Source organism: Falco rusticolus, chromosome 4 (assembly GCF_015220075.1).
Source record: "Falco rusticolus isolate bFalRus1 chromosome 4, bFalRus1.pri, whole genome shotgun sequence".
NCBI classification, from domain to species: Eukaryota; Metazoa; Chordata; class Aves; order Falconiformes; family Falconidae; genus Falco; species Falco rusticolus.
Window position 1 is genome coordinate 49,738,158 of NC_051190.1, and position 27,774 is coordinate 49,765,931.

General features: G+C 37.0%; 1 protein-coding gene across 11 annotated transcripts in view; it reads right to left on the reverse strand.

Annotated features, from left to right (window-relative positions):
* Positions 1–27,774, reverse strand: part of EPS15L1 (epidermal growth factor receptor pathway substrate 15 like 1) — a 45,748-nt gene that overhangs the window by 7,211 nt on the left and 10,763 nt on the right. For 5 of the 11 annotated variants that reach the window (XR_005103546.1, XM_037382572.1, XM_037382567.1 and 2 more), the window contains 15 exons: positions 27,154–27,311; positions 26,530–26,686; positions 25,726–25,788; positions 24,088–24,173; positions 23,623–23,695; positions 22,918–23,079; positions 21,973–22,170; positions 21,539–21,703; positions 19,364–19,490; positions 19,192–19,242; positions 18,672–18,808; positions 17,318–17,378; positions 16,845–16,927; positions 15,224–15,356; positions 2,803–3,008 (listed from right to left, as the gene is read on the reverse strand). Coding sequence is in view for 10 of the 11 variants with exons in the window: in XM_037382572.1 (XP_037238469.1) it covers positions 2,803–3,008; positions 15,224–15,356; positions 16,845–16,927; positions 17,318–17,378; positions 18,672–18,808; positions 19,192–19,242; positions 19,364–19,490; positions 21,539–21,703; positions 21,973–22,170; positions 22,918–23,079; positions 23,623–23,695; positions 24,088–24,173; positions 25,726–25,788; positions 26,530–26,686; positions 27,154–27,311 (1,860 nt within the window). In the remaining variant the exon portion in view is untranslated. The other 6 variants (XM_037382570.1, XM_037382573.1, XM_037382575.1 and 3 more) reach the window with 5 other exon arrangements.

A 27,774-nucleotide genomic window follows, 5' to 3' on the forward strand; every position in this document is an offset into this window, starting at 1 on the left:
TGATTTGTTTATAGTACACAAGTTATATTTTTGTGGTTAGAAGTGCAGAGTGAAAAAAAAAACAAAACAGGAAAAATAGACAAGTGATTCATTGGAAACAAATCTGGATGTGCCTTACACTAACAAATGGTTAAAGTAAAATTTTCAGGAGCATAACTCTGACCATTAGGTAGTGAAATACACAACAGTTCATTAATGCCACTGATTCTCGCACAGATTGCCTATCAAAAGGTAAATTACTTGTATTTCAGTTACATTAAGACAGTAATGTTTTTTTTGCACATGTCCAGGTTTCAAGAAGGCTGTAAATACATATCACATATCTGTCATTTCATTGAAAACCTCTTTTTTTCATCTCTTTTTCAGAAGTACAGTTAGACCCAAGGCGTAAATGAGGATAACAGCAGGCTGCAGTGAAATTAATCAAATACACAAGAGCTACACTGACTTGTCTTTACTAAATTACTAGCTTAAGTTAAGAAAAAAGATAAAAATCAGTATAGTTCCAAGTGCTCTGTTTCTTGGAAATTTAAACACCTTCTGTTGGAGAAAATATTGCTTTTCTTCTTGTTCTGTAAACTGAAGCTGGAACCTAGAAACACCTGAAACATGAGCTACCACAAGACTTTGTTTTGTTCCAAGGAGTTGTATTTAATACCAACGGAAAAGTTAAGAATGCAATGAGAATATACTTAGAACTACTGGGTGCATGAATTTGCCAGTGTCCCAAAAAAAAAAAAAAAAAAAAAAAAAAAGGGGGTGGCAAAAAAGCCAGATTTTCTAGAGTGCTGGTAAAAATCTACTGAAGGTCCTCATGCAACTTCTTTGTAACACTAAAGACTTCCAATTAAAAATCAGATTATTCAGTTATTCAAACCTACATGATTCTATGATTCTGTTCTCAGATTCCATGGACTCAAACTATGTGTCAAAAAAACTTCTGTAAGTATAATTGCTTTTAATTTCCATTATGAATAAAGTTTCCCAAATATCAGGCAAAGAGAAGCACAATATTCTTGCTGATTACAAGGTAACTAGCACACTTAAAGACTACATATAGAAGGATTAGGAATTAGGAAGTGTAGCAACGTAATTGTGTTATAGGCAAGCAAAAAATACCCCAACAAACTGAAAAGAACAGGGATCAAGTCTCTCCCTTTTCAGTCAAATTCAGTTAATGCTTTTTTTTTTTTTCTTCTTACAGCAGGAGAAAACAATTCACAAAACTGACTGAAAAATTAATTTAATTTGATGAAATGCCACTTAACAGTAATTACACGTGGCTGCTGCTCACAATCTCATTTTCCCTACTTTTTCCTTCTCTTCTAAAGTTAATCTCATCTCCTAAAAACCTGATGGCACAGTAAATTTAACACTGGAACACCCACTGGGATGGGGATCAGAGATTTTTGTTGATAATCTGATGCAATCACTCAGCATAAGACACAATTTTAAGAAATGCAGTCTGTAAAGTAAGATGACAGTAGTTGGGTAACAGTCATTCCATTCCATTATTTGTCTTTCACTGAAGGAAGAAATTAGATGGTGTTCAAGAAATTTCAGATAAAGCAAGTTTTGCGTCTTATTTTTATTAATAATGTCACCATTTTGTATACAATCACAGAATTTAACTGTGCAAATTCAACAGGCTAAGTACTAACTGTGGTAAAGCATACATAGTATCTCAAACTTTGAAGTCTTCAGCATCATAAATTAAAGCACCGAGGCCAGCTAAAAGTATGCACAGATGACCTCAACTAACAATATCAAATAGGAAAGTGATACACATGTACTCACAACTAGGGGAAAAAACAGTAAAAATAAGCAACCTGAAAGACTTAGCTGAGAGATCTCCACTTGTTGAACACTGAACTGTGTCCATCAAAGTTAGGTAACAGATTAAGTTGGCAATTTTACTGCATGGCAATGTGACAAGAACAAAAACACATGAAAGGAGGAAGAAGCCTGATGGCTGTGGATGGAACAGATACCTATCTACTCATGGAAGCAATAAGAACCACACTACTACTACATTTACAATGACTTCCAATTCAGTCATGTACCTGTCAGCACTAAAAACAAAGCCAGGCTTTTAGAAACCCTGATATTTTTTAATGAATGGGCACTTGGCTTTGCTTTTAAACCTTCCAATACTGTGGTTCTGGAGTGCAGTATGGACGTTTCTATATTGGTTCTACAAAACAATGTTGTTTTCTTTGTCTAACAAGGGCTCTTCTGCAATATCAGTGACGAACAAAATTCAACAGCTAAATTTGCAATCTCTGTCTCGTATATGTATATTTATGACCACATTCCATCATATACAGCAAACACTGCAACAGGATTGTCAGAACTTTTTTCACAAACAATTACAAATACTTTATGGAACCTTTCCCTTTCAGGATTTGCTTCTCAGGATATGATGAAATTGCTATATAAATGTTTTCAACAACTGGTTCTGAATCTTTACATTGGCTCCCAAAAAATCTGTTTACAAAATAGCCTCCATGCAACAAAAACAATACACAGATTCTGCTACAAAGAATTTGTGAGTCAAGGCACACTGTACTAAAATAATTTTAAATGCAAGTAAACCCTTTAAAATTTAGTACAAAACTTCTTTTTTATTGAAATAATGCCTTTTTATTACAGAAATATTAATACAAAAACAATGAGGACAGCATGAAGGTACTAAGAGACAGAAGCCAGTGAACAGTAGGTTTGCAGTTAAAACAAAAACCCAATAGATTGCTGCAAGCAGAGCAGAAAGTGGTTTGCTCAGAGACAATGAACTTAACTTACAGAGCTGAAGTCTGCAAACCCCAAGGAAGAGTCTTTAGAAGTTTTACTTGAAGAGGAGGGAGCAAATGGATCTTTTCCACTAAATGGGTCCCCAAACCCCTTTTTACTTTGAAACGGGTCACTGCTGTCAGCCCCAAATGGCTGGAATGGATCATGGGGCTTGGAAAAATCTGAAGACCCAAGGTGGCTTACAGGAGTACTTTTACCTGGAAAGTTTAGGAAAAAAAAACAAACAACAAAAGGAGAAAAAGAGAAGTTACTTACCATGGACAATGCAAACCCCTTAAATAGGAAACTGCTGATACACTTTAGCATCATCCATTCTTCCTGGGGTAGCTTAAAATTTCACCAAATACAGTGGTACTCATTTCTCAATGCAAATCACCTCTGACAGTTTTATTTAAATGAATTTATCTTACTTATACATACTGTAATATTAATACCATCAAAATTTTAAATTATAAAAATCAATACAAAGACATTTGGCCTAAAGAATTTGACAAGTATGACTTCAGTTCATTTTCTAGGATTAGAGATATTTCAAGTTTAAGTTTGTGATTATATAAAAGACATAATACTTAAAAATTTAAATCACTACAGATAAATAATCACGTTAAATAGAATTAAATAGTAACTTAACTGTGACTTCACAGAATGCATACATTCTAGGTTTTTTTTTTTCCTGGAACTGGTTTATCCTTCTACTACCACATGTACAAGGGAAAAGAGACTGATTAAGAAATCGCCTTGTGCTGGGGTGCTTGCTGTGCAACCCACCTTTTGTAGGCGACTGCTTATTCTTATATTCTACCCCAATGACAATTGAAATCACAGAAACTATTGTGTGCGCTCAAAAATAATGGTTGTATATTTATTGCAATTAGAACATTAATGGTTAATTTTTAATTCCCCTTGCAAAAAGTACTAATTTGTTGGGTCAAATAACTGAACAAATAAATGCAATTTTTTTTTTCCTCTTAAAAAAGATTGCTCCTGACAAGTATGCAATCTAGCCTCCAGGGAAAATACTACTTGGATGAACAATCCAGATGATAAAGTGTACTTGAAAATGACAAAGGAAGATCTAGAAACATTTTTAAAATAAACAAATATTTACAACTTCCTGTATTACCTGAATTACATACATTATTTGCATTAATAAAGCAATTTTTTTTGAAACATCCAATTCTTTGAACTATAATTTAATAGGAATCTTACAATGTATTCACATCAGGATACACATACTATGAAAGCACAGAGAAATGGACTCAAATCCCCAAATTTCAGAGTATGTACTTGGCACATGTAAGACATAGCCTGATTTAAGAAGGTACTTCAGTAGTTGCTCATGCACTTTATAGTATTTGCTCAAATCCGTGGAAACCCTCCTTCATCAGAGAAAAACAGAGATCAGCAAACTCGCAGGAAATAACTAAGCTATTCAGCAGCCTGCCTTCACCTGCTGTTAAATCACAGCTCAGCCTCGCTTATCCCAGGGGCCGGCCAAAAGTCCATCTCCCCTTGCCCTCAGTATGCCAGATGCTGAGCCCTCTGCCATCAGCAGGCTCTGCACCGTGCTGCCGGCACCACCTAAATGATAGCACCGGGTGCAGGGGTCTACAGCCCCCAAACGCAGCCTGGCACAGAATTACAGGACAGCTGAAGGAATGATGCAGACCCTTATCTCATTAGTGCACTGTTCATGTCAGACTCAGGCCTCAGATGCCTCAGGGAAAGCATGAAGCAAGAAAGTCCACAGCTGAACAAGCAGAGAGAAAGAGACTTAGAAAACAAGACACATGCAGCAGGAGGTATAACTGGATTTGATTAGTTTTAGGAGTATTCAAGGGGAACCTGATCATAGTCCTACAGGCAAGTCTTCCATCAAGAAAAAGGCTAACAGATTTAGATTTTACCAAGAGAGATATCCATTAGACAATCTGTAACATTTTTAGAACTTAAGAACACTCAAAACTGCCTAGGGAACTTGTTGCATTCCATCACCGTATCCATAAGGTTTGAGAAACGGTTTTTAGAAATCACACTGATTTAGCTGCCTTGAAGCTGGGGGGATAAATGAGATCACTTAGAAGTTCGCTCCAGTACCGGTTTTCATGGTTCAGTACGTGCTCTGTCCTGGTTAACAGATGTGGCAAGGATATACAGATACCCATATTAGCAACCACATGTGGGACTTCTAAAGAGGCAGATCAGACCAGTGATTTGTCCTTCATGGAAGGAAGTGACAAAATATACAGGAAATACCAGCAGGATTTGCTCTCCCCACGGGCATGGGCACTTCTCTACCACTGTTTCAAACCACCTTTCCTATCAAGAGGCTAGTTTGGTTGTCCGGAGTGCTGCGTTTACATCCCACTCATCGCCACAGCTTTCATATCACACCTTCAGTCACTGCGATGTAGGGTTAGGTAAGTAACAAAATTAGCAAAGCCGGTAAGAAATGAGTAACTCAGCATTTTGTATGTAATCCTCCAGATAAGAGAGCAACTTAAAATAAGTTACAAAGAGAATTAAAGTACCTGCATTTCTAATTTCAGGTCAAGGCAAAACCAAGAGCCCCCTACAATTTTTCCTCCTTCCTCTCCTGCCAGTTACTCCTGCCTAGCATCCTTCACTTTGTACTACCCCAAACCAATTCTGATTGATAAGAGGCCAAACCAGCCCATTTTAAGCTGCCCTTTTCTTAGGTTAAATCTGCTGCTGCCGAAACCACTTTGTGGAACTGGTGACTGTTACGTTGCAAACCCTGCATTTGTATTATTTGCTCAACAAACCTGTTTTTTCTAGGTGGCCTGTATCATGTTTTTGCACGAAGCCCTGAGTAGTTTCAGAACATACACAAAGCTTTGGGGTTTCTCGTGCTTCATCTTCACAACAGATCACAGAGAATAATGCTGCTGTAGAGGAAATGTCACCATGAATACTAGAGTTACTGCTAATAATATTGAAAATTTTCACTTTTTGTCGCAAGTGCCATTTTCTTCAGTTTTCTCTATGCTAAAGAATAAAAGAGGGCTATAATTTTGTTAGTTTGAAGAAAAGGCAAAAGAAGCAAACGCTTATAATATCAGGTTTATTTTTGCAGAGCAAGTTTAAGTGCTGTGCCCATGCTGAACACAGCAATCCTGGCACTCACGAGAGTCCTCAACCAGCCCTTTTTCACCGCACTTTGTACGTTGCTTGTAGTTTGTTTTACCCTGCCACACTTAGCAAACATGGTTCTGAGGCCTGGCAGAAGTTTTTTTGGTTCTATTAGATGTTTAAAGTTACTCATTTATTAGCCACAAATTACTAATAACAACACCAGAATTATCTTTCTGACATCTTTGCTGGCATACACCAAGTGTGAAACTCCCAATGCAGTAAATGCACTGCATCTTCAGTACACAAAGATTTTTGTATTTCCATGTTCAGTATATCAAGAATGTGGGTACAGTATTTCTATAACGTAAAGCAAAAATACCCAAACCACATGAAAAAGTCACCAACTGAACTGAAGGACACTGGTAAAATCCTAATAGTGCAAAATATACTCTTTGTATTAACTGAGATTGCATTAATCCTATATTCACTGGAAAATGTGACATTTTCACATGATACCGCTCACCGTTTTTGAGGTATGGCAGTATGAAAGTGCAGGCAAACAGTTGTAACCCTTACTTATTTGATTTTTCTGCTAATAGTTTCAGGGGAAAAAAGTTCAGAAAAAAGCAAAACAGGTCCTATTCTGAAACCACAGCAGTTTCAGCAGTTACCCAAGTGGTGCACCCAAACCACACTGAGGACTCACTTCAGCAAAAAGAGATGATGAACAAAATGGTTTACCACAGCAAATGCTGTTAACTTATAGTGAACTCCACCCATACGAAGGGTTTATCTAATTTCATACCCCACAGCCAACTTCAGGGTTGAGATCTATAGTTCAAGACCAATATAATCTCCCTGGTTGGATGCAATTACAGAATCTGTCTTACTGAATTACAAGATATTGACAATGAAACAATGAAGTGAAATATTTATAGTTGTCTCTATATTCTGTGTTTCAGTGATGGTCCTAGCTTTCTGCTTAGCAGAGTATCTTACTGCATGATGAGAAGCAGCATGTTTTCCTGTGTGTAAGGACGGGATTATGCATGCTCACAGGCAAACAGGGCAGAGTTAACATAACATGACTTTAAACTTTTACTAAACAAGTATTCCTTTCCAGGAAACTTTCTAAAGTGAAAAATATGCTTTAAGAACTCAAGGGTTGTGCTACACAGGGTAAGTAGTGCTAATGTCAGTTAAGTCCATGCCTGTAATTTTACTTAAACCTACAATACCAGGGTTTCTACCTCTCACATCTTTTACATGGCAGAGGAAGTGTTACTCTAGAAAACTTCGGAGACTCTGAAATACGCAAGGTGCCTCCCAGAACATCTTTCTCTTGACACTTCACCAAGTTTATGTCTCATTCCTAACTTACTCAGCATGTTTTTCACCATCCTGTTAAATTATGCAGTTTTTCCACTGATGCAGAATAAAACTTTCATAAACTGTGAACTTTAGGAACTTCTACAAAAATTATGACTAGTTTTCAAAAAGTGCTTGAAGCTGAGTTATGTTAAAACCGATTTTCCACTGAATATTTAAAAAGTATTTGTCTTCAGCAGGAGTTATTTCTGCGCTGTTTTTAAACTTAGCTTTCTGGTGATAATGCTCTTCGTACAAAATCACAATATATACTTTTAGTAACAGAAAGAAGGATTTTTCCTATGCAAAACAACCTTGAAACTGTTTTTGCTTAGTATTTGCAAAATTTGCACATTGAGCTAGCCTGTAACTGAAAACTTTAGCTTAAGAGAAATATTCTGAAAACAACTTCTTGACAGGTGAGAAATCGTTATACATTCACCCTAACAATCTGTTCTGAAACAGATTCTGAACAACCTTCTTTCAAAAATTGGTACTGAAATATCTTTACTGTGAGCGATCAGCATAAACAACAGAATCAAAGCGTGAATGGAATCTTTAGTTTGTGGCTGGGCAGGTGCTCCACCCATGAGTCATTTATCCTACATAACAAGGGATGCCTGTGTTCTAATGCAACTGTCAGGTCTTCTAGAAGGCATGAAAATTTTTTTTTTAAAAAAGTTTTCCTGTCAGTCACAAATTCTAAGGCTAAATTTTTCACTCTTGGTTGCAGATGAGGGGAAAAAAAAAAAAAGAAAAAGGTAAACAGGCACCATGCTACTTGTGAATAACTCTGGGTACTCAAGAAGCTCTAAGGAAACAGGTGTGTGGTACCACTCGGAAATAAACATAACACTCCTGTGCTCATGCAACTAATAAAAGCACACAACTCTATACTCTCCTCCAGACCAAACAGATTGATCCCCACAACTTGAATATGCCCTTGCAAATAAATGCAGGGGAACTATTTTACATTGTTTTCCAATTAATTCTTGCTTTTGTTCATAGCTCTTAATTACATCTATTATACCTAACACAGCTTCTTTCTTCTTAAAATTAGCTCGCTAAATACACAGAGCAAACTTCTATGCAAATTCGTATGCAGAGGATACATGGTGCACCTCAAAAAAAAGAATGGACACAAAGCCATGATGTGTTTAAACACCAAGTATTCATGAGACCTCTTATTTGAAGAAATGATATCAGTAAATGCATATAACAAAGCATTCAGGCTTTGATTTGCATGGCTTTTTAAAGCAAGATACTGAACAACCTGTGAAGTCTTAATTTTCTTCTGAGACCCTGAAGACACAGCACAGGCCAACACACCCTACTAGAAACCACGTATATGTCCAACTCAAAAAGTAGCAGAGATCTGTGCTCTTTTTTCCTCACTGAACACTGTCAATATGAAGTCAATGTGAACCAACAGTGCTCTGGTGCTATAAAGCAGTCTTTACAGATGAAAAATAAGCCTAAAATGGTAAAAACAGTCAAACCATAAAATGCCTAAAATTTGAAGAAGTGACACATACGAAAAAGAACTATATTTATCGTTGACATAAAGGAGGAGGAAGCATCAAATACAAAGGAAGACAGCAGCAGAGCAGGGCTGTACAAACATCACCATTCCGTGAGCTGCTTGCACCGCCCTTCTGATTTCTGCAAGCACAGTGCTGGCTGACAGCATTAAGCATCCAATTATGCACAGCAGTAGCAAGAGGCATCTATTAACGCTTCAAGGTGTGCAAAAGACATCCCACAGCATGAAGCTAGCTCAAAACCTTCTATCTAGACAACTCAGGTCCAGGTAAGCCTGGAAAATGTGTGCATACCCCACCCCCATATCCACTCACTAAAGCTCTGAGGTCAAACTGCCTTCAGGATATTTTCTTTCAGAATGTACATTCTTAATTATGAGTATTTAAGTGGGCAAATCATCTTAGATTTACCTTCCAAGGTCCATGCACTGTATGAACAGAACAGAAAGCTGCTCTGGCAGTTGGCTATTAATTTTTCTTGGATTTCTAGCTTCCCTGGGGCTGACAACAATCTTCTCCTGCAACCACACTTGTGAAGAAACTGCAAAGAATCCTCACCTACAACTAGGAAATTACTGTTTCTGTTGATGATGGATTGCAACAGTCATCACAACTAGAAGAGTTTTCAGATTAGTTCAGTAAAATACTAAGATCCTGAAGATCTTAACAGATCTTTAATAGATCTTAAAGCTCTGACCTCTTCATTTTTTTTAAGCCATCAACAGGCTCAGATATAATTTCTCTATCTGCCAATTGGCAAGATGAAAACAACACGACTTGGATCAGTCGTGTTTGATCCAAGTCCTGTTGTTTTCATCTTGCCAATGTCAGCAGGGGCCTTTTTCTGACTTTATCGGTGAGCAAAATACATCTAGCAGTTTTGCAATTTGTGATTTGGTAAAAATACTGAAACCCAATACCTTGGCTTTTTAAATTTATGATAAACAACAGCATCACTATTATATCGTAATAATTTCTAGTCACTCATATTAAACACTGTGCAAACTTTTGTGCTTGCACTGAGGTCTTCTGGGGCTCCACACAAGCCAGGCATCTCTGAGGGATTATAATCATACTTCTTAATTCAAGGCAAGCTGGTTAGTCCCCTATTCTGTCTTCTGAAGAGTTTTCCCAAGATTTTGACATTTCAAAACAACTACCAGTCATAAAGCCAGTGTGAGAACAGAATTGAAGTCCTTACCTCAAACACAGAGGTGCCAACTTGAAGTTCACTATTGATACCCACCACTTCTATCAGTCCCTAAGATACAATATATTTAATATAAATTACAACACTTACACAGGCTAAAAAAGGCTTGAGAGATTAAGAAGTAATTGGTTTTATTAAATAACCATTGCAAGAAGAAAGCACACTGAAACTGGAGAGTATGTTTTTTTTCCTGTGCTTTTCGGACTTTTATTCTTTCAAGGTTAAGAAGGTCAAAACCACTATAAGCAAGCAATAAAAAATTAGAAGAGGTTGAAGGTTACACACTGGTTAGTGGTGAAGGTTCTTCCACTAATATCACTGGTTAACAGTACTGTTATAACCGCAATGTGGAATGCATGGTGCTGCATTTAAAGGAAGTGGTAAGGGTGGGGCAAAAGCAGTAGGTCCCACGATCAAAGCACTAGAGCATTGAATTTTACTTATAACCCAATCACTGACACCCACACAGCAACTTCCTGTACTTTAAAAAAAAATAAAAAAAAAAAGAAAAAGAAAAAAAATCTGTTTCTCTCTTTTTGTAATCAACAACTTTTACCTAGAAACTAGTTAGCGGTGAACTCTGACTGATTTCAATCTGCAGCTCATGGTAGAAAGCATAATGGTTAATCTGTGAGAACCTACAAAAAACATTTTAACTGACAGGTTTCAGTGTATCAGCTCTTCCAGACTTTAATCTTAATTACACAAGAGTCCTACAAAACTCAACTAGCGTTAAGAAATATAAAGCAACCAGAAGTTCAGTAGTGCTAAACACTACAGGTAATCCTCTATAACAGAAAATAAAATGTACTTACAAATCTACCAAACTTAGCTATGTTTTAGGACAGCTTCAGAAAATAATTTGCACTGGAATCTAGATCTCTGTCATAGGGCACCTTTGGTTAAGTTTGTCAATATGCACCACTATTACTTTTGTTAGTAGAGGTAAATAATATTGTCTTGGTTTCTGTTTATCATAGTCCATTATGCAAAGCACAGGCATGTTTATATCTTAATAATTTTTTGGTGCTTTTTGAGCAATATTCAAGATAAAGCATCAATCAATACAGAAAATCTTCCACTTTGCTGCAAAGAAACCTTTAAGTTCTCCAGTACCACCTGGTGAACATCAATTTCACCTAAGTCCTAGAAGAGCTCTATGAAATCTTACATCCATTAGGAACTTCACGGACTATGAATGCATTCCTCAAGAGAAAGCACATGCACATACTCCCTTCGGGATTTTCATTAGAACAGTACAGTCAGAAGAGCTGAAGAGCTTTTCCTTAGTTGATCTTACTCAACCTAAACAGAGAATCTTAAACCAGCTAAGGGACAAAGATACTGATTTTTCAAATCCTTGCATGTAACAGGTATGTTGGAGCTTTGATGTATACTGGTATCCAGGCTTGCTGCTTCTGAAACACCTTCTTGTCATTCTACATTTTCATTCACTGATCTATTAGCCTTCCTCCAATTCTCTTTAAAGATTCTGCACTTCACCTTTAAATAGTTAGGTTGAAAAACACAATAGAGCCTTCAATCAGCAAAACAAACATGAAATTTCTCTTGGATCAAGCAAGGATCAATTTCAGACTGTGACATCTAAAAGATCTTGAAGATTTTGGTTCAAAAAGGAGTGAGAAAGAAGAAAAATTATTTATGAAGAACAGAACAATTGTAAGCTTGAGATCCAGCCTGAGATACAACTTTAATGAAATAATCTCATGACTGTCATCCCCTCTCTTAACCTTAGTTTTTGAGAAGGGAAAGATAAGGATCTCAAGGGTGTCTAATCCATGCCATGCAGTTGGCCTATCCCTGCCAGATAGTAATAACCACAGACAGCTGTGAACTGAACTATCATAGCTACTTCCCAATGTCCAAGCTTTGAAAAAAGCCAAACACCCACTAAACCCAAACAAATCAACTAGAACAACCAACCGATCTCACTTTACAAGTGGCCAGCAAACAGGTCAGGATTAACAAGGCCAATGATTACCCAACGCAATCCTGCTACTGGCAAAGCTGGCAGTCGCAGAGAAGTTCCCTTAAGCATGGTATGAAGACTGTCTCCAGCGCCTTTATATGAGAGCAGCTAATCTGAACTGCACATTCCTTTTACAGGTCTTTCCAGGGACATCTGAAAGCCTTTTAAGCTGCCCTTCACTAAACAGTGAAGAGAAGCTATGTCTGAAGCATTTCCCTGGCCCCATGTTCGGCTCTGAGGGTTTGCTCTGCCTCTGCGCAAAAGCAAGTCCTGATGCACAGCTCTTTGTTCAGCTGGACAAAACACAGACACGTGGGCAAAATGGGAACTGTGGCACACTGCCCATCCCCTGATTGTCCAGAACACCTTGCAATACCTCGGTGCATTGATCAAACAACACTTGCATGTCACACAACTAAAAAGCTTTGCATATAGAAAAGCACTGAACTGGGAACAATCCCTGGTGCATTTTGCTAGTTTCCACAACCAACAACTACCTGGGAAATCAGGCTGCTTTCATTGCTCTGCAAAAATACTCATTAGTATTTTCTACTTGACTGTTGAGCGTTGAGGACAAGTAAAACTTTATATTAGATCTTCATTGCACCTGCCCAACAAAATGCAAGGAAACCACACAAGTGCTTTTCAATACTAAAAATCCCCACCAACAGAAAGGACAGTTTTACTAAAAAGGGTATGAAATGGGAACAGAAAGGCAAACTGCAGATTTGGCTGGTAACAACTGGCATTTATTCATCCTTCAGCAAGATCTTTATCACCCACTTGTTTTTTAATTAAACAGACCAATGAGAAAGGTACGAAACAACGGAAGTTTCTTGTCTGTTGTTTGTTTTCTGAGCAGCGTTCCCATTTCTAACTCTTGTATCTCTTGCTAGAATCGCAGTATATTACTATATAATTTCTCATGCTTTTAGTAACCACTGAAGGTTGCCTTAGTTGTGGAAGGAAGGGAGGAGTATAACTGCATAAGCACATGAGGCTCATTTGCTTTAAAAAAAAAACCCTGCTTTGTTTCCTCCTCAGTCTACTTTATCATAACAACATTTGCTTTTGGTAGAGCAGCGAACCTTACAAATGTGTCTCCCAAGAAGAGGGGAAGGCACATTTAAATAATTTTTTTAACAGACTGATAAAAGGCTGAGTGCACACGTCTAAATTCAAAACAAATTATTAAAGCTTAATGTTCTCCAAAATTGCTCAGTATGTATAAAAGAGGGAATGAAGAGACATAAATCCAAAACCACCATGTAGGTGAATCAATCCTATGACATCTATTTCTCATCTTTGCTGCTACCATTACACTGCATTTGCTAGGAATAATCATGTTTCAAACCAGAAACAGAAAGAAACCACATGAAAGAGATAATACAGGTATATTTAGTATTTGTTTGACTCGTTCAACTTTACATGGGCCCTTTAAACACTAAATTATTTTATGTAGACATTTCTTAAAAAGAAAGATGGCCACTTACATACTTTCCTTGAAAACCAAATAAAGAAAAATAACATCCACAATGGTAAATAAGATTACCTTCAGCTTTTATATTTCTGCTTTTATTCGTGTCCCATTTGTTGATACTTGTCAACATTATATATTATGCGGGTTTTTAATCACTAAAGGCTCTCTAGTACCTCAAAAGTAGAAGATATTTACACAAGTAAGCACGGAACAGCCACTTCAAGAACTCTCCCACAATCCTAGAGCATTTCCTGACACATTGTCATCAATACTCACCTACACAGAACCTCATCATTTGAATTCAGGGTTTTAGTGTGCATCATCATCTCTTAAGCAATAAAATCATAGTAATAGGAATAAATAAATGCTACTGCAATGGCCTGCTTACAAGTTTACCATATTAAATAGTATTTTCCAATCCTTGGATCAGTCTACAGATAGTTAACAACATCCTCAGGATACCCCTGTAATAGAAGGCTCTTTCCACGTTCTCCAAGGAGCTAGCTCTAGCATAACTGGTTTGCAAAACCAGCCAGATCAACAATACCTGTTATAAACAGGATGGGTGCAGGCTGCATGCTTCACTCCAAAATGCAACAGCAGACAGGTAGACAATCCACACATGTAGACAGGGAGACATTAACAATGGATCCGTTTTTTGTGTGTTATGCTTCCTAACACTGTCAGTGGATACATGAGCATACTAGATGTTGACTCACATGCCTGTGCAAAATTATGTGCCTATTCATAAGCAGAATTCAGTTGTTTGGGGTTTTTTTGAGCCAACTACATGTTTGCTGCCAGTATTAACTGAACTATACCACTGCTGCTAAAAGGAGACTTCCAACTTAACAGCTCTAAGTGGCTTCAGTTCTTAAAACAGTTTCACTGGTATCTCAATTATTTTAAATATCAGCTCTAGGGAGGGCAACCAAGTAGAAGCTGAATCTCCAGTAAGAGAGATCTTACTTTCAGTTCAGGAGATTCATGCATCTCTAAGAATTTCCATACGTAATGGACTTGAAGCAGGAACAAGCTGTACATTCAGACACTGTATAATTAATGCAGCAATGCGAGACTGTAAGAATGATCATACCTGGACAGATCAGGACAAGTCTATCTAGCCCTGTATCCTGTTCTTGTTAGTATCTAGTGGCAGATGCCTCAGGAAGAACAACAAAACAAGGTAAAGATACAGCCATACTTCAGACTACTTTGTAGATAGATGTTCAGCAACACAGGAGCCAGAAAGAGTACTTTGGCTACTGGTAGACCCCATTGCCCTGGTTGGGTTTTTCTTCTAAGAATTATCTAGATCTTTTTAAAGCCAATTTAAACTTTTTTCCAATCACTATATTCTCTGGCAAAAATCCCCAACATCCTAAATTCAGAGTATTGTATAAAACCAAACCTCTTTATTTTGAAGGCGCCATTTAATCCTATTTGTTGCCCACTTGGAAAAGAGATTCTTCCCCCCCCCCCCCCCCGTTTTTCTCACTCACATTTTCAAGTCATTTTACAGATCTGTCATACCACTCCCTAATGATCTGTTTTCCAGCCTGAAGAGCTCCAGTCTGACAATTTCTGCCAGTTCACGGATAACCTCATACCTTCCTCCATAGTTGAAATACAAGATAATGAGACAGAAGACTGTCAACTTCTCCTTGTGTCCAAAAATGCACAGAAATTTGGGGGGACTGACTATTAAAAAAAGAAAACTTCCTTACCACTGGGTGGCTTGGGTCGTGGTGGGACATTTTTCTTCGGTGGTAATGCTGGTGTGTCTGATTTGCTTTTGAAAGGGTCATCTGAGAATCCCATCCCTCCAAAAGAGGAGGCAAAGGGGTCTGAAGCTACTGACTACATGAGGAGAAAAAAAAAAAAAAAAAAAAAAAGAGAAAAAGAAGGTAAAGCACATTGTAGAATATCTGCTGTTTCATGTTTCATGAAACCTACAAGTTAACTCAAGTAAAAGCATTAACTTCAAAAAATGAGGACAGATTCACAGAATTATGTCAGTGGTGTAAGAGGCTAACGCCCACTGACAGAGGTGCTAGGATTTCACAAATATTCAAACGTACTTATGCCCTTAATCTCTTCAGTACTTCTAGAACTTTTGGTCCTAGCAAAAAGCTGATGAGAAAAATAAAAGGAAGCAAACCTCTACTTTTTACTATTTAGCAATGAACGGTCATACGACAGTCTGTCCTTCACTCTGATAAACAGAGCCATGACAGAAACTGGAAAAACATAGTAGACTGCAGAACAGATAGCTTTTTTCCAAGCTCTTCTTAAGTCACACACAGCTCTTTTTTGTAAAAGCTCAGGTAAAATTCCCAAACTTTTTAATGTTTCCTATATGTTTAATGTTTCCTATATTCAAGCTGGCTCTTCTGAAGGAGTCTCTTATTGATTAAAAAAGGCACAAAAATTCATGCCGTGCAGGGAAATTTATCATTCCGAAATGAAGAAACAGGAATTCAGTGGGCAAAGCTAAAGCTCACAGTCGGACCTTTGCTAGAACTTCTAACTCCAGCCAAACACATCTGGATTTGTACAGACTGCTGCCACCTAGTGGAAAGCTGAACCCCCGCAAAAACCAGTAAGAAAAGTTAGAAATTAAATACAAGAAGTTTAATTAGTCAAAGGCATACAATAACCTATTTTCTAACTAACATTTACTCTACAATGTCGAAGCATTATTGTGGAACTAAGTGCAAAAAGTTGGGCAACTGATGTCAACTGTCAATTCCAAACTCCATCTCAGAGAGCTAACAGGAGACTGGCAGGATCCAGACAAGGAAAGGACCTAGTTCTATTTGAAAAACCCTATATGCTCAGTTTATACCAAAAACCCAAGGAAACAGCAATTCTGTTTAAGAGCTATGGAATGCCAGCGCACCATAGGAAGGTTTTCCACCTTCCTCTCGTTCCCTGTACTCATGGAGAAATTTAAGGACAACTCAGGATACTGTAAGAGATGAAGTATCCAAGAAGCAGATTGCAGGACTTAAGAGGAAGGCTGGACACTGAAATATATTAATATATATGGAACAAATACCTTTTCTTATATGTAAAAACTAGAAGTTATTTCTTATGCTCCACTGATATCGGAAAACGTTTGCAAAAAGTTGATTCATCCCTGCCGAACCTACCAGACTTTGTAAGACTTTGCTATACCTCAAATGGATGGAAAATGCTTTGCTATGTAACTGGCGAGGCTATTCGGAAAAAAATGAACAAAAGTGAGTTGTCAGCTGAAAGGTTACAATTGTCTCATACCCTTAAAAAAAAAAGTACCTGTACATACATTTTTAAAAGGACAGCTGCTTTCCTTGTAACCTTTACCTTTGACATCTGACTGAAGTCTGCAAATCCTTCACCGCTACTGAAAGCACCACTTCCAAATGGATCTAGTGTTCCAAATGGATCTGAAACAGATACGGGGGCGGGAAAAGTGCGATTTAAAATAATGCTTAAGAATTACGAAGAATGCTTGATGGCAGTAAGTACAAAACTAGGCAGGTGATTTAAAAGCACTTGCATTTTGACCCGGCAAGAAATGTTAAGAGAGAATTCCATAAAACAATAGGTTTTCTACCAGTTGTTCAGAGGAGGAAAGAAAAGAAAAAAGAAGAAAAGACAGAAGTGACATATATAGTGCATGCAAAGACTTAATCTTCTTAATCCATAACAGAACCACAATGTATTTCCTAACAGTTCACAAGATACTTTCTTTACTTTCAACTTTTACATTTGATTCTTCTTTCATAAAGAGATAGCTCCTAATTAATTTTCATGAGAAAATTTTTTCTTCTTACCTGGACCTTTTGAAGAGATACTGGAAGACGTAAATGGATCACTGCTTTCAAAAGGGTCAGGCTAAAGAAGAACACATACACATAATTATTGTTCATGTACCGTGCACTTGTCTTTTGATGCATATCACAGTCTCTTGCTTTAAGACAAATTATTTCCAGTTTCAGACCACTCTGTTCAGTGGACATATGTAGTAGGATAAAACCGACTGATTATATGAAATCTGCATTACTAGTCCATTTGGCTATTGACAGTCTTGAACAAAACACCAAGTACCTACAAGCGAAACACATTCAAGTGAAAATTGTATCATGCTGAAATACAAGCAATATTTGTTACCAGGGCAAAATAAGAAATTACACCCAGAAGCATTCAGTCTTTCAGCAACAGAGACTGAATATTCTAGTCAGGAATTTACATTATTATTAATTCAGAGTCTGTATATCAGGTTTTTTTTAAAAAAAAACAAACAGGTGGTGTTTACAGTTGCTCTTCAGTTTGAAAAGTCTGCTGTTACCTAAGTACAAACCTATACTGCAAGACAAACTAACCTCCTACTGACTGATACTGTAATATTGTTTCAACATCTGGTTGGCAAAAGTCAATGAATGCCCTAAGGGTGAGGGAAAGGATTAACTAAAAAACAAGACAAAAAATTCATACCCTACCCCCAAAAAACACACACATACACGTAAGGACAGCTTAAAGAACTGTGACTATACATTTGACAAATGTGTTCTGTGCAGTCCTTCCACTGTGTTGGCTCTATTGTCTGTTGGTGGCTCAGTAATCCTTTAACCACATCAGTTCCTTGATCCAATTCACTACGTGACCGCATAAATAGAAACATTGATGGAATGGAGGTAATAGTGTGAATGAGTGGGTGCTGGTGGCTTGAAATTCCCAACAGAGGGTGGTGGTGGGGAAAAATCCACCTAACTCCATCTTCAAGGTGAATATAGATCATTATCACGGAACTAAAAAGAACAAACTGCTGATTGCCTTAATCCAGGGGTCCTCAAGCTTTTTAAGCAGGGGGCCGGTGCACGGATGAAGTGGCAGGAAGTCATCTGTGGCTGCTTGGTTTCCCCCCACAACCCCCGGTGGGGGGCGGGGGCAGGAGAGTTCTGTAAATACTGGGGGCTGGATTGAGGACCCTGGGGGGCCATATCCAGCCCACGGCCGTAGTTTGAGGACCCCTGCCTTAATCCATACTGAAATTTTAAGAATAAAAATAATGGTGCTCCATCAGTTCGAAAAAAAATATTTAGTGATATTTTGTTCCTTCTAGCTTTCAGACAATAAACTTGTCAATAGTTAAGAAATCTATTACGTGTAGATTTAAGAATTACTGACCTTTGAGGGTAAAGCAGGGGGTTTTGTGAATGGATCTGAGGTAAATGGGTCACTCTTCACCTGTTTCTTGAAGAAATCCTCAGGGGCAGAACTACAAAATGGGTCACTTTCCTTAAATGGATCACCTCCAAATGGATCTAGGAGGAATATTAAAAGGTAAACAGAATGTAGCATCTATAGAGTCCATAATGAACCATTCCATGTTTGTCCTAATACTCAATGATGCAATTTTTCTTATAAAACACACACACCGATTTGGTAAATCAGATTAACTTCCAGATACCTCTCTAAACAAGGTATTTACTAAGTCTGAACAAGTACATGTTTATATTAAGGTTATGGACTTAATAAAGAGTTATACGCATGTTATTAACATATTGAACCTGAATGCACACCCTGACAGGTTTCTACAGTCCCACATGCAAACCAAGAATCTGAAGCCAGGGCAACCCTGGAAATCTTTGTGTTTGGCTACAAACTGTTTATATCACATCTGTCCTGTCATCAAAAGGGCTCTTACCTGCTGGAGCAGGTGGTTGATCTGCAAAAGGATCATGCTGGAATGGATCACCTATGCAGAACAGAAAAATAATTTGGTTTATCCACTATTTAGCAAGGTGATAAAATTTGTGAAAACATCATTTACTCAACAATTGGTCTTCAAGGTCTCAGGTAAGCCATTCATCACTTACTGCCTTTGAAAGGGTCTGCTCCCTTAAACGGATCAGATTTGAAAGGATCTTCTGACTGGAATGGGTCTGTATGCAATTCTTGTGAATTATTGGTAAACATCAAGGCTTTATTCTTAAATGGATCATCCTAAAAATTAAGAGGAAAATCTTTACAGCAACTTACCATGATTAAAAAACTCAGTTACCCATTTAGCAGAAATTCTACGGTATCCTGGCTCCTGTTTAATGATCTTAAAAATTACTTCCTAAAGAACTTTCTGAGTACATGGCTTCTAAGCAGAAGCAATCACACAGTAAAAAGAAATACATAGCCCAAGGCTAACAGAGAATACATACAACAATAAAAGATTAAACTGTTTCTCATATTAATACATTCAGTCCTCAAATACTTAAATAACAAAAGCAAACCAAACGCCCAACCATCACACTATCAAAAAATTCTTCTCTCCCAGTTATTTTACAGCTCAGATTCAGGTAAGACTGTTATTTAAAAGGAAAGGATACACAAATCATTTGTGGACTACAAATACAAAAAATCAGTACTCAGCAGTCATACTCAAGATTGCTTCTTGTTAACTCATTCTTGAGCTTGAAGCTCCAAGTACTGATTTCACATTACAAAGCACTACGCAGCAGGTAGAATGTCACCCCCACATTTTGACGATAGAGAGGATTGTCAGCAGAGGCCAACCTACAGCTTTGTCAAGCTATGATACCCCTCCCTGTCCTTCGTCTGTTTTGGGTCCCTATCGATGAAACCAGTCCTTGCCACAGCAGCCATATGTGCATACAGCACCTGTACAACAGGGCTCCACTGACAATCAAAGCCATTCAATTCTAACATAGCAAGTATCTAATAACAACTCCAACACTAGAAAGGTACCGTATTTCTTTTGCCCTTTTACAAGATGCAAATGAAGAAGTCTTAATACTTCCCAGAACAGCAGGGAGGAAGGTGGGGAGAGGAAAAAGAGGAAGGAAGAATTAAGAAACAGGAAAGGGCCACAATGGTTTAAAAAATTTACTATGAACATATACTGGAGTTTTCTTCCAGTAAGTCATTCTTAGGTTTTGCAAGAGAAGCATCTGGAAGTTTCCACTGGAAATTAAACAAAGTTTATGCAAGCCATGCAAGCACAGAAACTAAAGTGTTTTAAGACCACATATCTCAATGTATTGTTGGTTTTAATCTACACTTTTCTTCTGAGCATTTTGTTTTTACAGAGAAAGTGTACAGCAGGGCATAAAGGTATTATGCCTGATTAATATTTATTAATACACTATACATGACATATATTTAACTTCATACTAAATCCATAGCAAATACTGTGCTTACGAGGACCTGGAAAATACATTTCCCTAGTGAGGAAGCACCAAGTATATGTGCAAGTAGATTCAAGCAAGTATGCAACTTGTATATTTAAGCAAAGAATCAGACTAAAAAAATAAATAATAAAAATCTTGTGATTTAGCGTATTGTTAAATATCCAAATCAACAACTGATACTCAAAAGAAATTGACTGGAAAAGTCTTTAAGAACCTGACAGATCTTATGAATTGGCAAAAATACTGATTAAAAGAAAATATAATAAATGAGATAAATGATGCTAGAATTGCTTAAGCAGAAGAGAACTATATGTATTTTGGGAAGGGAATATGTTTTTTACTGAAATGAGTAATAAACATAGCTCACTGCAAAGGAGACATTTGTACAGCTTCTTTTGGAAATAAGAAAAAATACATGATTAAAGAGAAGTTCACAGCAAGAGAAGGCGTCACCTTGGTAAACTGGAGAACATGCAAGAAAAAAGCAGAACACCTGAATAGGAAATAAGTCCTACCTGCTAAGACTAAAGGTGTGACAGGTTACAAATCAGGAGAGAACATTACCTCTTCCTTTCTATAATTACAGTTTGCTTACATGCCCATACTGTTACAGTTTACACAGGCACAAAATCCTAGCCAAGGTCTAACCCAAAGCTTAAAAATTAGGCTTTCCACTGGCATTAACATTTTTGCCCTGCCTTGCACTGGAGATTGCTCCTTCGCAGGGACCACAATATTTGCTAACGTACCAAAAGCCAACTAAACAAACATAGTAATTATTTCAGATTAGGTGTAAGTCACAAACCTAATGACTGTAAAATACACTAAAAAACAGTTATTTTTTTTTACCGTAGCTCCATAATTACTTCTTTCCATCTGCCCAAGGCCTTCACTTATGTCTGCTAAATTTGTCAGACTACCACCATGAATCCCATTGAGAGCCTCATTATATTCTTCTATATTCTTATTGACTTCTTGATGACTCTCTTGAAGTTGAGAAAGTTTACTTCTTGCCTAAACACAGAAAAATGCTTTAGTAAGTTACACATTCAGTAACACTGTCATTCCTGCATTGCTGTTAAACATGGTTGGTAGGCAGCTGCATTCCCCTGCCCCGAGCTGAACTTTACCTGACAAACTGGGAATTAACCTACTAAGCACCAGTCAAACAATTAGATGAACCGTTTCCCTGCCCCCCCTTCTGAAAAATAACCTTTTTAGGTGATGTTCAACTCAGCCTTTCAAGAAGCAAAAAAAGAAGTTGTATGAACTACAGCGAATACCTGGTTTATTTCTTCCTGTGTTGATTTTAAAGATTTGATTATTGTTTCAAGTTGCACTTTTCCAGCCTGGATACTCTGCTCTAGCTGAGTCTCTTCTTGCTGGAGACGATTCAGCTCTGCTTTTGCTCTATTAAGGTCATCTTCCTGTAATTTTAAATCTGATTCCTGAGATTGAATCTGCATTTTTAGTGATGAAATCTGAAACAAAAGTTAAAAAAAACAGAGTGAAATTTGAAATAAATGCAACTCAGTAATTATGAATTTATAATAAATAATATAAAGTTGTAAAGCAACCTATCAACTGTGAAGTAAGATAACAAGAACTTAATATGAAGAACTGCACACTTCTTCATACGATGGTACACAAAATCCTTGATGAAAGCACATCGGACATTCAATAAACCCAAGTAATACTAGTATTTTAAATCACAGAAATACTAATTATAGAGGTAATGATTTTAAAGGTAAAAGTAGTTTTCATAACTTGGCTCCTTTTCCATTCAAACATTCATCAAGTATTATAAAGTTTATTTTTAACTCTTATCAGAGTTAAAACTACACAGTTACATGTGACTTACCTTATACACTTTCCTACATGACCTTACACATCGAGTTTCTACATTAAGGCAACGTGCTAGCTACATTGGCAACTGTATCTCCCTGAAAACCCACTTAATTCAGAATAGCTATGAGGTTCACAGTGATCAGAATATGCACTATGTAGAAAAGGACTCCTGGAAATCACCTGGTTCAACCCCCCATATAAGACCATTATGAAAGCTATTCAGGTTAGAAAAATCCTTTCTTGACCTCTGTATTTGTGTGGAAATTGCTATTTATGGTAAAAATGAATAAACAAAGCAAGCTTATTCATTAAATAAAGAGCATTTCCTTCAACAAAAGACACAATACTCTTGAGCACATCCAGAATTAACACACACTCACCACCTGTGTTTCTTCCTGACATTTCTGCCTTACATCATTCAGCATATCTTTCAGTTTGGCTTTCTGCTGGTCCATTTCATCCAGGCGGTCTTGTGCATCTTGTTTCTGAGCCTCTAGCTCTTGCAAGTTACTCGTCTCCCTGTCTAAATCATTTTGCAGCTCCTGAGGAAAATTCCACAGTTTGTAACTTACATTTAGCTGTGGTCTTACAGGAATGATTACCACAGATGAACAGCCTAGCAATATCCAAAAGATTTTTGAAGTCATACAGGCTACTCCCTGCATGCATACATCTTGTTTATGCAGGAACTTGCATGAGACATCAGGAAACAAATCAGTGCCCAGGAGATGGAGAGACTGGGACACAGAGCACATGTAATTGAGCTATCCTAATTATCAAAACTAATACTCTTTGAACAATGTTCTCTTAAATTACAGTGTTAGCCAAGAACTAACAAAAAAGACATTTAAACTGTTCACATACCATCTTCTGTTTGTATTAACCAGCATCAGAAGAAAATATTTCTGATGGAGAACAGAAAAATAAAGATCCTTCTGTAAGTTAGAGGAAAATCCCATGAAAGGAGGAAAGAAGCAAGATGAGGAAAGAAGCGACATTAGGAAAGATAGAAGAAAGAATGCTTAATTCCTTGTATATTACTTTAGATTAAAATGAGAACTAATAATGATAAAAAGAGTTTTTACCTGGACTTCGTTGGTTTTCTGTCTGATTGATTCTTCCTTTTCCCTAATGTCCTGCTCTAGTGAATATTTTTCCCTGCAAGATAAAAAAGCACATGTATTCACGATTAGTTAAAACTATACAACACACATGCAAAAATCAATTAAATATTATTCTGGAAACACCATGCAGCCAAAAATGCTAACCCATATCCTAACATATTCTTCAAAGCAGTAACGTGTACACAAATCAATTACTCCACAAAAAATACTATCTGTTCCATAATATTCTGAAGTCATCCGGTAGAATCCAGGCTGGCTTTATGTAACTGGCTAACTGTAGGGTATCATTGGGATGTTTGCCACCAACTTCAGTGACAAGTAATGATAAACTGACTACAAGAAAACAAAAAGTAAGGGACATTAAGTACTATATACTTAATTGGTTCTCCTACTCCAAGATTTTTTTTAATTGTCCACAACTATTACCTCTGCAGCTGTGCAATTTCTTGACTAATATCATCCAGTTCCTTCACACCTGTGAATTCTCCTGATCCAACGGAACTTGAACTATCCTGTTAAGAATGAAACTGTCTATTAACATGCAAATTGTAACAGAAGATGTAACAAAGGTGGACACAATCCTCGTTATATGTATTTGCAAAATTCTAAGGGAGACATCAACATATCATGCAGCAACCTCTGAGCATGCCACACAATTCTGCCAGTGACACAGGAAAATTTTCTCTATGCCATTGAAGAGATGGGGTAGTTAAAATACACAGCGGTTAAAGGACATGCACAATGTCAAAAAATAAACTGCAGGCAATGGTGGAATTAAAACTCAAAACCTAAAAGAACACCTCTTCTGTAGTCAGTAGCAAAGTTTCAGGGAATTTAATGAAATCAGACTGTGATTTCAATCTTCTTGAGCCCTGCCACAAATTAATGCCAATTTCTGCAATTATATCCAATTTCCTGCAGGTCATTTCTAAGCCATTCAGGTGTAGATCAGGGAAGATGCAGAGGATAGCCCTTGCTTTTAGACAAGAAAATTGTCATTAGAAGTTTTTAAGAAAGGATCTCAGCCTTTGGTACAAAATTTGTCAGTATTATAAAACGGATTACTAGTTCTCTGAAAAAAAAAAAAATCACTGCAAATGAGCAAAAACTGCAACACTGAACTCACAGCTAGTATGACAAATCAGGAGACCTATCATTTTTAAATAGCATTTAAAAAAGAATAAAGTACAGTTTGCTTGCTTTGCTCACTTTGAGATTGCTGTGATAACCACAGAAAGTTTGGCTTTATCCAATACAAAAAAAACCCCCAAGAACCCAACCAACAAACCACAAACAGATAGCACAGTAAAATGTGACTCTCTTTTAGGAAACAATAGGTGAATATACAGTTTAAGTAAGTTAATTAAGTCCTCACTTCTGGGTGAGCATTTCTTTTGTTAATATGCCATTAAGTAATCATAAACAACAATCCAGACTAATTCTTCAATCTAGCAAATCAAAAGCTTCTAATATCACTTCTATCTTTTCAGATCAGATAGAGATTTTCTGAGAGATCTGTACTGTATGCTGTACAGGGTTGTAATAAGGTGTTACCCACTATGATTATGAAATGTTAAAGTGAGCTGCTGCATTGGTTAGGATAATACACATCTTTGTTCCGCAGCAACAGAAAACTACTTTTATGTCCACAGTAGCATACAGTTTATTTCATGTTATACTCAGCTAAAAACACAGTATATGAAAAAAAAGATACAATGAACTGAAAGTAATGGGAAGCTTAAAGCTCTTGCACCAATGTAAATTTATTGCCCACAGCTTCAGGGAACTGGTACATGAGTAAATTTAATATGCCAACGCTGAGTTGCCTGTCAAAACTTCTTGACAGACCAATGTATCTCAAATTGTTGAAGGAAGCAGTATCACCGGGTCAAGAGCCAACACTGGTAACTTCACACTACTGTGACATTATCATCATGCCAAGAACAAATGTCACAGAAAACAAGAGCAAATGAACAGGAGAAGGTGTAGAAATAAAAACTTTTAAAAAGTTACAAGTAGCTACATAAATGAATTTGCATTCTTTTGGATGTTACAATTACTCACACGACGCATTTCTGTTAGTGCTGAGATCTCAGTTCCTACAGAGGTCAAGTAACCTGACAAAGTCTATAGAAAAAGTATATAGGAAAAACCTTAAAAGGACCAGAGCAACAGCAACAACTAAAATATATTTAATGCTCAAAAGCCTTCTGGTTAGGGAAATAAAAAATATAAGGGAAAATACTATATCATTTATAGAAAAGATTAATATGTTAACATGACAGAAGTATAATTTTCAGAAATCCACTAACACACTACTGAGAAAAGGAACAAAGCAGGGTTCAGTAAAAATTAACTGCTCCAGTAAAATGATATTAACAGTGATGGATACAGGACTATGGACTGTCATGCTACGTGGGATGAATCAACCACCAATTCCCAGAACCTAGGAAGTCATCATTCTTCATCCAGCCATCAAAAAAATTTTACATTTTCTTGGGAGGAATTCGGTACTGATCAGAGTCAGGGACAGGCTACTAAACCAGCTTTTAACAACTCCCTGTAGTTAAAAAAAACTACCAACCTTCTCTGTAACAAAGGAGTGTTTTTCATGCTAGACTTTTCACAGTGTTGTTATTCCTTTATTTAAGGAATATTCTATGCGTTTTCCTTTACTTACTGTCCTGTGTTGTTAAAAAATTATTTATATTTCCAAATGTTAAAGAATTTTGTAAGAGGAGATAAGAAAAAAATAACTGGCAATTCTTTACCAATTTACCAAAAAAAAAAAAAAAAAAGTACACAATTAATACTCAAAGCCCATTCCTTTCAAAGCTCAGTATTATCTACAAATAATCAATGACTTACCTGTATAGGAGTGTTCCTCTCTGTGGGAGGGATCATATCGGGGGACAATGTTTGTGGAGGATCAATCCCTTTACTGACCTTCTGTTGTATGAGATACATTGCTAGTGCAAACTGATCTTTGCTTAGCTTTCCCATCTGTCTTGTGTCTGCCAAAGCCCTGGTAAAAAATAGATCACACTTATAAACAAGGAAAGCTTATTTCTCCTGGACCAAGAGGCCTGAAATACACACATGCATGCAATTTTCTTTTGATTCAGACTCATCAGAGCTTGCTTATTCTAGTGAAAGAGTTCCATAAACAGAGCAGTATTTTATTAGACATATTTAACTGAATAGAAGATCGCTACTCTGAGAAAATATTTAGAGCACTAAAACTTAAAAAAACAACTGCAATTCAGACTGACCTATATCCCTTTCCCAGAAAAGCAAAGCAAGTATTTATTTTTCCCTTCTTTTTCCATACAGCCTACACATTGCAGTGCAGCAAATAGGACAAGTAAAAGAGGTTGGGTTTGCGGGGGTTTTTTTTTGTTTGTTTTTAATGCTAGGATCACAGTTCTGGCTGGATAATCTGACTTCCCAGATCAGCAAGTTACAAAAATACAGCTGCTAGGGAATTCTTACCATATATGTGCTAGGAGATTCTGAGACAGACCTGAATGCATAAAAATGTCCTTAACTTCTTGGCCACTCACAAAACCATCCATGTCTGTGTCTGTTTTTAAGAAAATTTCATCGTATCGCACTTTTTCAGACATTGGCACTACCCAATTCACAGATGGCTGTAAAACAAAATTTTGTTTTTCAAAGGAAGATAAACAGTTTTTATCAATACACTGAGTATATATGACATTATTCAGATGCATGCACTGAACATCTTGCACAATCAAATCTGTTTGTTAACGAGGTATCTCCCCTTTTCCCATGAATGTTTTAGCTTAATACTTTTTATCTGAATTATAAATACTGATAAACAGCTATTCACTAGTTGAAAAGAATTCATTCTTTGGAAATATGGACCCAAGTGGCCATACTAAGTCCTCATGCTAGTAATACAGAAGCTTTAGAAGGTAGATTATTTCTTTCTTTGGTATTAAAGCAGATACACGAATAAAACATTTCTATGGTTTCACTTTCTATGAAAAGTGAAGATTCCCCGTAAGATTTGCTACCTCATGGTCACTCTGACTAAAATTCACTCTTCTTCTGTTCTTTCAAGTCTTACCATTCTGACTTCATTCCCTC